The sequence below is a fragment of the Brachyistius frenatus genome, unplaced genomic scaffold (assembly GCF_029030835.1).
Source record: "Brachyistius frenatus isolate BFR_SWC_R1_liver_20210118 unplaced genomic scaffold, ASM2903083v1 Contig_32, whole genome shotgun sequence".
Taxonomy (NCBI): domain Eukaryota; kingdom Metazoa; phylum Chordata; class Actinopteri; family Embiotocidae; genus Brachyistius; species Brachyistius frenatus.
In genome coordinates, this window is record NW_027210631.1 from 4,180,458 (window position 1) to 4,190,936 (window position 10,479).

The window sequence follows — 10,479 nt, forward strand, 5'->3', positions numbered from 1 at the left end:
GCTAAACCACAGACTGTATATAAAAGCAGACGTAGCTTTTGGGTCTAAAAATTGAGGCCGATGCAGAAGTACACAAGTTCAATATATTCTTTACACTTTAACACTTGTGTTTTTGTAATGGCTGAAAAAAGTCACCACTCTCCAAACTCTGCTTACTCACACAAACCACATGCACACATCAAAATGTGGAAAAATCCAAGTCCCTAAAAGGTTGTCCATGCCTAGTAACAGATACTGCACCATGATTGGATAGTCACTAATTGTGGGAGGGGCTTTAGCACATTGATTTTTTCTGTCAGGATGCATTTTGCTGCAAGTAGCTTTACCTGATACTGTAAATCAGACTTCCTGAAACCCTCACCCCCGATAATCGACGGACGGACATATGAGCTTCCAATGACTTTTAACGTATTTGGACAGACCAGGTAAACTTTAACTTCTCTTTTTGTATGACGAACCACATACACAATAGTATAAACCTTTACATACAGAAAGACACAAGCCACGTGACATAGTGTTCATTATCCTTTATTAAATGTAAAAAGTAGAACATAAGCCACCAGGTGGAAACATGATTAGTTGAACTCAACTTAAATGCATTAAATTAGTGTTGGATTATCTGGGTATCGCACCTTTTTTTTTGGTTTGGAGACTATTTATGTTTGTGCACTTGGAGATAGGGGGTATTTGGGCTGTTTGGGATATTCGGCGTGTATTGTTTGTGTGTTGGGGGCGGCCTTTGTTTGTTACGGCCGTCCCTCTTTGTTTGATAATTGCCGTCCAGGTGGGACGTGTCCTAATTTGTATTTTTTCCTTTAATATATTGCACATCACAACAAACCTGTGTCACTTTTGTTAATTTATATTTTTGTTTCACATTATAGGCAGGTAAAGGTAGGGATGTTATGTTTAGGTCTTGAGGTTTTTTTTTGTTAATTAGGAGGTCAGCAGGCTATAACCACACGGCAAATCAGGTCCGCCCTTAAAATAAGCGTGTAGCACTCTCCTTACTATTAGGTAGGGTGAATTGTTACAACTGTTGCCACATTAAGCAGTAGTCTAATAATGAGGAAATAAATCGTTTCCACAGTGCGAACATAAAAATCATTCACAGGATTATCAAGAGAAGGGACATATTTGTGTAAAGATGACAGCCAAGACACCATTTAAAGAGTTTCCTTTTCCAGAAATCGACCACAGATTACATCTTCCATGACAAACAGAGATTAGTGCACACTCAGGATTAGCCACACAGATGGCATCAGTGTGTGCACTTCAGGAGTAAACGAGACCTGGTCACGACCCAAAGTGTGCCCAGGTCGTAGCTCAGGCTCCGCACTGGCATGCACATTGGGATATTGCTCCAACGAGTGCCTGCAGGCTGTTTGGCCGAGATGCCGGTTCTGTTGAGAAAGAAGTGGGGAAATGTATAAAAGCCCTCATCTTAACAATGGTGTTTTCAAAAGGAGTTGCTGCTCAGGACCTAAAAGGACTTTATAAGTGAAAACGGTTACACGTGTCGTTGCAAGCACGTGATCAGTGTGGATGGTCTTAATGAGTGGATAGTTTTAGTATTGGAGATTGATTGAAAGAGTGGCAGTAAGTGGAGGGGCAAAATTTAAAACTTTTAAAAGGCAAAAACCTTTAGCACTGTACTGTTGTTATTATTATTCTGTATGTTTTAAAAAATAATAAGTTGCTCACTATAAAATGTCAGAAAAATTGTGAAAAATGTGGACCAGCACGCAGCCTAAATTGTCTTGTTTTTACTCCAAACAATGGTTCTCAACCAAAAGATTTTCAGTTAATTATCATAGAGGACCAAAAGGAACCAAAAAATATTAACATTTAAGCTAGAATCTGACAATCTGACATATTTTCATAAAAATACAAACTCAAAATGATTAATCTATTATTAAATATTGGCTGATCCATTTTCAGTCAATCAACCAAACAAATAATCGACTAATCGTTGCAGCGCTTTTTTATTATGCACCAGAGTGTCTAGAACACTGTAAGGAGGACTGGCTTACCTCTGGAAGACCTGGCCAGCTGAATTCAGTACAAACACAGTTCCATCAGTTGCAACTTCAATCATGACAGCGGCCCCTTGTATTAGTTTCCAGCGAGCATTGCCACAGGTGGTTGGTGTTAGTTTCTGTCATGAGAAATATACATGGAGCTGTAGTCATGATCCACAATGTGTCTGAACAACAAGACCACTACTAAGACATTAGGATATTTCACTAACACTGTACTTTCCAACCTGTGTGTGGTAGATGCGGGAATTGGAATGAATTCCCCAGCATCCATACAGCGGACCGCAGCTGATGTACTTCATGAAATTGGACAGACTGTACCAGGACAAGGATCCCGTGCCTTTGTAGGCCAAAGCCAGGCTACTTCTCAGACAGTAGGCGTGGTAGGAGGAGGATGCTACTCCAACAATCTGCCCATTGCCTCCGGCATCCACCTGCTTCATCGTCACACCTAAAGAAAGTTGGAAGTCATTCAGTCAGCCATAAATTTTAACTTTAAACTGCATGTAGTCTAACTGTGGAGAAGTGCACCAGCACTATTATCTGATAGATTATGACAAAATATATAATACTGACCAGGTTAACCTTTATGGACTGTATTTGTGCATGTATATAAAATCAATAACAATAGTTACCTGTGGTTGGTCTAAAGTTGCCAGATATGAATTTGTTGACTCTGTTTGAAGTGTCGGCTGCCCAAAGTCCTGCAGGTCCCACTGAGACATGCTTGAATTTATGATAGCCCAGTCTGGACCAAGACGATCCAACCAAGAAATATGCATAATTGCTGATGTCTCTTGCCACCACTTTTCCCTGCCCTGCGTCAATCTGCACGATATAATTCAGCCGCGGGCCCTCATTGCATGTCCAGGCTGAGAAGACAAAATGATCCCCGAGGTGAGAGGGAAATACAATTAAATGTTTTTTTTTTTTTTTTTTTTTTTTTTTAAATGAATCTACATGCGCCTCAAACAGCTTCAAAAATGAATTTTGTAATTTTGACAGTGACTCACCATGACTGACGGCCAGGCAACACAGCACAAGAAAGTAGGCTTTCATGATGTCTCTGTGTGGAGTCGCTATCTTGCAGTGCACGGCTGGATTTACCTCTGGATGGATCTCTGTGGAGCTGCGGTCCGACAGAGTCATTCGGTTTTCTTCCTGCTTTTATAGTGAAGCTCACAGATCAGAACCATGTGATTAATTGCATCTCAAACCAGGATATTCGGGGAACAGATGAGGAAGTATTTACTTTTAAATGTTTGCTGTAAACTATCGTAGGAAATATTCATCTGGTTTGACAGCTTTGATCACGTAGAGCCTCCCCTACTTCTTGAGAAGACCGGGGGTGAGGACAGGTGATACACTGTGATGGGAAAGAACAATGTGTTGTTTTTTGTTTGTGTTAGTTACAACCGTACCACGTGAAGCCATCAGTCTTGTTTGCCTTCTCAAAAAATGGGCAATTGTTCCATCAACCCAAGGTCATGTAAATTATCACAATGTTTATCTTCCCTCATGAATGATAACTTATCTAATATCTTCACATTTTAATAAATTCAATTATATTTATGTAGTGCCAAATCACAACACACGTTATTTGAGGAAACTTAACATAGTAAAGTCCTTTCAACACAACTTTACAACATTGTACAAAGTGATTCAACAATTCCCTAAAGAGCAATAACTGGGAGGGAAAAAACTCCCTTTTAACAGGAAGAAACCGATAACAGAGCCAGGCTCAAAGGTGGGCGGCCATGTGCCTCGACTGGTTAGAGAGAGGGAAGAGCAGAGAGAGAAAAGAAGAGCAGCGTTATCCCAGACAATCAACTGTTATTGGGGTGCGACAGACATGTTGCTGTCACCGTGGGTTCTTCCGGTCCGAACGCACAACAACCCACCCAAAGTACAGTTTACTAACGTGTTTATTTCACACAAACAACAACGTAGCTCTCTTGTGCTCCTGCCGTCCCTTGTCCCCGTGTCCCCAGGAGTGAGGGACGGCAGGCTGGAGAGAGACAATCAGTGATTCACTGCAGCTGTGCTAATTAAGCCTCTTCCAGGCACCGAACCACTCCCCCAATCAGTTGAGCCAAACCACGCCCCACTACCACATACCCCCACCGCCCCGATTTAGGGTGGGGAGCCATCCGGCCTAACCTACTCCCCCCGCCCCCCGCCTCTCTCCATGCTTTTAAGAGGTTGAGGTGGTAGATCTGTGTAGCTCCGCCCCCGTCAGAACGCACCACCTCATAGTCGACGTCCCCCACTTTAGCTACTTGGGGGTTTCGAGGAGTTTCGAGCTGGAAGAAGGAAGCAACACAAGTACCTTTTCTCCTGGTGTGAATTGCCTCAGCTTGGCCCCTCTGTTGTACAGCCGTTGTTGACGTTCCTGGGCCTGAAGCAAATTCTCACGTGTGTGTGGAGTTTTTCTCGCAGGTCCAGGATGTATTGAATTTAATTTTTGAATGAATTATGACAACACGTATATAAATATACGCACATGTAAACAACATTCTTGTCCTGAGAAAGAAGAGAAAAGTAAAAGATGTTACTCGCAGTAATTTCTCATTATTGCGATCAAATATAAAAACAGGCAAGATTTTCTTTATAGCTGAGTAAACTGAATTGTTGGAGGATGGAAGGACATCCTGAGGAGGAAAGTGATGAGAAGACAAAAAGCACACAGTAGGACATATTAAAACAAAGCAGAGGCTGCACTGTATAATGGTATGAGAAGGATTGACACTGTCCTTCACAAAAAGAAACATTGAGAATTATAATAATCATTGCTTTCCTCTCATCCTCACCTCATTTACAGTTGATTACGCTATGACATAGAAATCTGTTAGAGAGTTATATTTATATTAAACGCTGCAAAGGCTCAACAGCTGAACAGTAATCTTGTTATTGCTACTGAAACAGCTTAATCCACCTGACCTTTTGCACTTTCAGTAAACTGCAAAAGATCCAGATGAAGATATTAATCTTGGTGGTGATATGAATTCCATATGTTAAAATGGTTTTGATTTAAGTTGTGAGAACTATACTTGTGCATTGACGAACAATATAGTGTTTTTTTTCTATTTCTTTGGACATAGCTTTCAGGTCTGAAAAATGAGGCCCATGTGGAGGTGCCTAAAGCTGCATTAGCACCGGGTGCCACTAGAGGTTGGCTCCGGCTCCATCGACTCCCATTCAACTCAACATGAAATTCAAAGTCAATAATTGTTTTTTCTAGTTATTTAGGTTTTGCTAGCTAAGTCGCTCCTTATTATTTGTTTTCTGGTTGTCCATCTGATAATAATCCCATCATTAATGAGAAAATACCCCTCAAAAAGCCTTGTTTTTGGGGGCGTGTTTGATTGACAGTGGCGCAGTCAGGTTACAGCAATTGGTGGGCGGAACAATATATTGTCAGGTTTCAGTCAGATCCACAGCTCGCTCCCCCCAGCTCGTCCAAATATGGTCAATCGGCTCTGAAGCAAGATGGCGACGGCCAGTATCTGAACTCGAGGCTTCATAACGGCCGTTCACAAGCCAATGGGTGAAGTCACTTTCGGTTACCAATCATTAGCACTTCCAGCTTTCTGGCTTGCCTAACCCAGCTTTATTTTTAAGGATCGCCCCGCAGGTTACATTAAAAGGAAATGCTCACATTACATCCACTGGAAAGTATTTTCCGTGTTTTTAAGCTGCAGTGTAGTGAAGCCAATTTATTTTTCTGGGGAAGGTTTGCATTTCTTGGCTCAGCAGGAAATAATAACTGAACTAGTTTTAACACAATACACTGTAGTGTTGCCCAGTGCCAGCATATCCCCAGATTTGATCTTCACACCTGTTTGAACTATGTTTAGTAACAGGTGAGAACAAGTGAACATGACATTTACAAAACAGCTTGACTTGAGAAACTACTGATTAAATTGTAAATCAGAAGTAGAATGAGACGGATTGGAAAATACGTGGAAGATGGACCCCATAGGAAGGGATACCTACAAGAAGTATTGATACAAGTTACCTGAAAAATATCCGGAGTTCTTACGGTAAAGCCTTAGTGTCTTTATTACAATCCGTAAAGAGGGACAGGTCCCTGAACTGGTTCAGTCAGCATTCCAACAACTACACAACAGCAGATAGAGGTTTCATTTTCTCAGATGCATCAGAGGCCCATATCACATTTAAAACTGCAACTTGTTTTGAAGCTTTGTTACAGAATGCTTGACAACTTATCCACCAGCATGTATACTTCTTAAAAACTTAATAAAAACAGACTTCTCCAGCATTCACCAAAACATCTCATCGTGATTTTTTTTCAAAGGTGGTTTGGGGTTGAGGTATGTTTGGAGGAAATGAGGCTTTTCTAAAATGCTGATGGTTCAGTGTGGTCAGTTTTGCCTTACTGACCATGCTGAATAGTATACATATAGAAGTCATATGGTCTGTACTTGTATAGTGCTTTATCACCTTTTGGTCTCAAAGTGCTTTGACATGTTTTTCCATTCACACACTAATGAGACAGATCACCATGCAAGGTGCTGCCATCAGGAGCACATTCACACACTGATGGTACACCATCGGGAGCAACTTAGGGTTCAGTGTCTTGCTCAAGGACACTTATGCATGTGGACAGCATGAGCAGGGGATTGAACCACCAACCTTCTGATTAGTGCTCAACACACTCTACCAACTGAGCCACAGCCTCCCCAAATATGTATATGGTATATTTTAAAATATATATATATAAATCAGTCTTATAGTTAGTCTTATATTTAAGATTACTTTCTCTGATTTTGCCTTTACGTGATAGTCAACATCCATAAGGAGAGACACAATGTCTTTAGTGTGAAAAACTGTCCATGTTCTTTACTTAACCTTAACCAAGTACTTTCAACCTTTGTAAGAAAAACGACTGCCCCGAACATAATCTGGTTGTTCATACTTATTTTTGTTTCAATGGAGCCCATTAACATAGAACAGATGTTATCTTTAAGAACCTGGTATTAACTTGACACTTTTTATGTCATCTCCATTAGGAAACATGCCCTTTGACCGTATTTGGCACATCATCAGACCATCCACATGTGGATGTTCAGTGAGGTTGTCTCGTCGGCACGGGTGCTAGCAGGCTTCAGAAGAATCAAGATAGGAATGCTGGGTAATGGTGTGGTTGTAAACCCAGAAATTAAACACTATTCTGAAAAAGATTGCATGTTATTTATCAAGTGGAAATGCAGTTAAACATGTGACTGAATGACTTTAATGCGGTCGTAAAGTCTTCCTTTTAACAAAGTAATAAACAAATACCTGCATGGCCACATGGAAAACATGGGTCTCCACAAGGTTGGCCGGTAACTGGTTGGCAGGCCTTACACTGTCTGTGTGTTCCAACACGCATACTATATGCCTGAAAAACATTTAGTATGTCCCAATACGTAGTATTTTAAAGATAGTATGCCAGAAATACCGTATTTTGCAGTATGCAGGCCAGCATGTTTTCGGCTGTTCTGACCCACAATCCTCTGCTCAGCATGAAGAGAGTTGATGGCGCAAATGTTTAATGTCGAGTGTAGCGCTTGTGCCAAATTGCATCCTTTTTCCTTTTACTTCAAATTTCACGCTAAGGATCGTGACCGATATGACCAAAGGCGCATGACAAAGTCGTTTGTCTCAATTGTTTGCATTCTGCATGCAACAGTACATACTTTGTAAAGGTCGCTGCAGTATCTACTGATAGTAAAAAAAAAGAAAAGTATGTGATTCGGAGCACAGCCGATATGTTGCTGATGCTGTTTGTAAAGCCGAACCATCCACACATCAGCGTTTTAGAAAAGCCTTGTTTCCTTCAAACATGCAGTGCATCCGGAAAGTATTCACAGCGCTTCACTTTTTCCACATTTTGTTATATTATAGCCTTATTCCAAAATGGATTAAATTCATTTTTTCCCTCAAAATTCTACACACAATACCCCATAATGATAACGTGAAATAATTTGTTTTGAAATTTTTGCAAATCTATTAAAAATCAAAGATGAAAAAATCACATGTACATAAGTATTCACAGCCTTTGCCATGACACTCAAAATTGAGCTCAGGTGCTTCCTGTTTCCACTGATCATCCTTGAGATGTTTCTACAACTTGATTGGAGTCCACCTGGTAAATTCAGTTGATTGGACATGATTTGGAAAGACACACACCGTCTATATAAGGTCCCACAGTTGACAGTGCATGTCAGAGCACAAACCAAGCCATGAAGTCCAAGTTATTGTCTGTAGACCTCCGTGACAGGATTGTATCGAGGCACAGATCTGGGGAAGGGTACAGAAACATTTCTGCAGCATTGAAGGTCCCAATGAGCACAGTGGCCTCCATCATCTGTAAATGGAAGAAGTTTGAACCACCAGGACTTTTCCTAGAGTCGGCCGCCCGGCCAAACTGAGCGATCGGGGGAGAAGGGCCTTAGTCAGGGAGGTGACCAAGAACCCGATGGTCACTCTGACAGAGCTCCAACGTTGCTCTGTGAAGAGAGGAGAACCTTCCAGAAGGACAACCATCTCTGCAGCACTCCACCAAGCAGGCCTGTATAGTCGAGTAGCCAGACGGAAGCCACTCCTCAGTAAAAGGCACATGACAGCCCACCTGGAGTTTACCAAAAGGCACCTGAAGGACTGTCAGACCATGAGAAACTAAATTCTCTGGTCTGATGAAACAAAGATTGAACTCTTTGGCCTGAATGCCAAGCGTCATGTTTGGAGGAAACCAGGCACCGCTCATCACCATCCCTTCAGTGAAGCATGGTGGTGGCAGCATCATGCTGTGGGGATGTTTTTCAGCAGCAGGAACTGGGAGACTAGTCAGGATGGAGGGAAAGATGAATGCAGCAATGTACAGAGACATCCTTGATGAAAACCTTCTCCAGAGCGCTCTGGACCTCAGACTGGGGCGAAGGTTCATCTTCCAACAGGACAACGACCCGAAGCACACAGCCAAGATAACAAAGGAGTGTCTTCGGGACAACTCTGTGAATGTCTTTGAGAGGCCCAGCCAGAGCCCAGACTTGAACCCGATTGAACATCTCTGGAGAGATCTGAAAATGGCTGTGCACCGACGCTCCCCATCCAACCTGATGGAGCTTGAGAGGTCCTGCAAAGAAGAACGGGAGAAACTACCCAAACATAGGTGTGCCAAGCTTATAGCATCGTACTCAAAAAGACTGGAGGCTGTAATTTCTGCCAAAGGTGCTTCAACAAAGTATTGAGCAAAGGCTGTGAATACTTATGTACGTGTTATATTTTCGTTCTTTATTTTTAATAGATTTGCAAAAATTTTAAACAAAATATTTTCACTTTGTCATTATGGGATATTGCGTGTAGAATTTTGAGGGGAAAAAAAATAATTTAATCCATTTTGGAATAAGGCTGTAACATAACAAAATGTGTAAAAAGTGAAGCGCTGTGAATACTTTCCAGATGCACTGTACCTCAAAGTGAAAAAAAAATCACTAAGATGAGATGTTTTGGTGAACGCTGGAGAAGTCTGTTTTTATTAAGTTTTTAAGAAGTATACATGCTGGTGGATAAGTTGTCAAGCATTCTGTAACAAAGCTTCAAAACAAGTTGCAGTTTTAAATGTGATATGGGCCTCTGATGCATCTGAGAAAATGAAACCTCTATCTGCTGTTGTGTAGTTGTTGGAATGCTGACTGAACCAGTTCAGGGACCTGTCCCTCTTTACGGATTGTAATAAAGACACTAAGGCTTTACCGTAAGAACTCCGGATATTTTTCAGGTAACTTGTATCAATACTTCTTGTAGGTATGCCTTCCTATGGGGTCCATCTTCCACGTATTCTCTAATCCTTCTCATTCTACTTGATTTACAATCTAATCAGTAGTTTCTCAAGTCAAGCTGTACTATTATACTATTTAGCGTGGTCAGTTGGGCTTCTGTTGCCTTGAACTCATATGTATGAAAAAATAAAATAAACAGTACCAATATAATAAATAAATATATAAGGGACCCAAATACGTACGTTTTTTTGTTTTGTTGAGAATTTACTTAATAACATTTTTGCTGCAATGTTTCCACATTGATTTTACTCATTTGAGTTTACCTGTACGACTCTGCATGTGTCTCTAAAGACAACCCACCAAAAACATCCTGGCTTGAGCTACAGAATTCATATTTCAATGCTATTGTGTTGCATTATCAGAACTAACCTTTTATGTAGACTTTTGTTGTTTTGGTTTTGACTCTTCATTTTTTTTCATACATTTTTGTCTCCTACCTCTGAGCCTGGTTCTGTCAGATGTTTCTTCCTGTTAAAAGGGAGTTTTTTTTTCCTCCAACTGACGCTCATGTGGGAACTGTTGACTTGTTGGGTTCCTCTCTATAATGTTGTGACATTCTGTTGTGAAAACATTTCCATGTGAAGTTCCCAATG

The 10,479-nt window shown here is 41.0% G+C and overlaps 1 protein-coding gene across 1 annotated transcript; it reads right to left on the reverse strand.

The window, feature by feature from the left end:
• Positions 1-512: 512 nt before the first annotated feature.
• Positions 513-3,165, reverse strand: LOC138621843 (fish-egg lectin-like). The gene is made up of 5 exons (XM_069700182.1): positions 3,053-3,165; positions 2,675-2,911; positions 2,267-2,490; positions 2,034-2,158; positions 513-1,403 (listed from the first exon to the last, which is right to left on the reverse strand). Exons 1-5 carry the CDS (start codon positions 3,096-3,098, stop codon positions 1,262-1,264), a joined length of 774 nt encoding a protein of 257 aa, XP_069556283.1. The 5' UTR covers positions 3,099-3,165; the 3' UTR covers positions 513-1,261.
• Between the last annotated feature and the right edge of the window lie 7,314 nt (positions 3,166-10,479).

What these genes read in the sequence shown, in the direction of transcription:
- LOC138621843 (XM_069700182.1), bottom strand. Translation starts at nt 3,098, where the DNA reads ATGAAAGCCTACTTTCTTGTGCTGTGTTGCCTGGCCGTCAGTCATG. An exon ending in CCCGCATCTACCACACACAG is followed by an intron (nt 2,159 to 2,266) that starts GTTGGAAAGTAC and finishes TTCTCATGACAG; the next exon opens with AAACTAACACCAACCACCTG. An exon ending in GCTGGCCAGGTCTTCCAGAG is followed by an intron (nt 1,404 to 2,033) that starts GTAAGCCAGTCC and finishes CTTTCTCAACAG; the next exon opens with AACCGGCATCTCGGCCAAAC.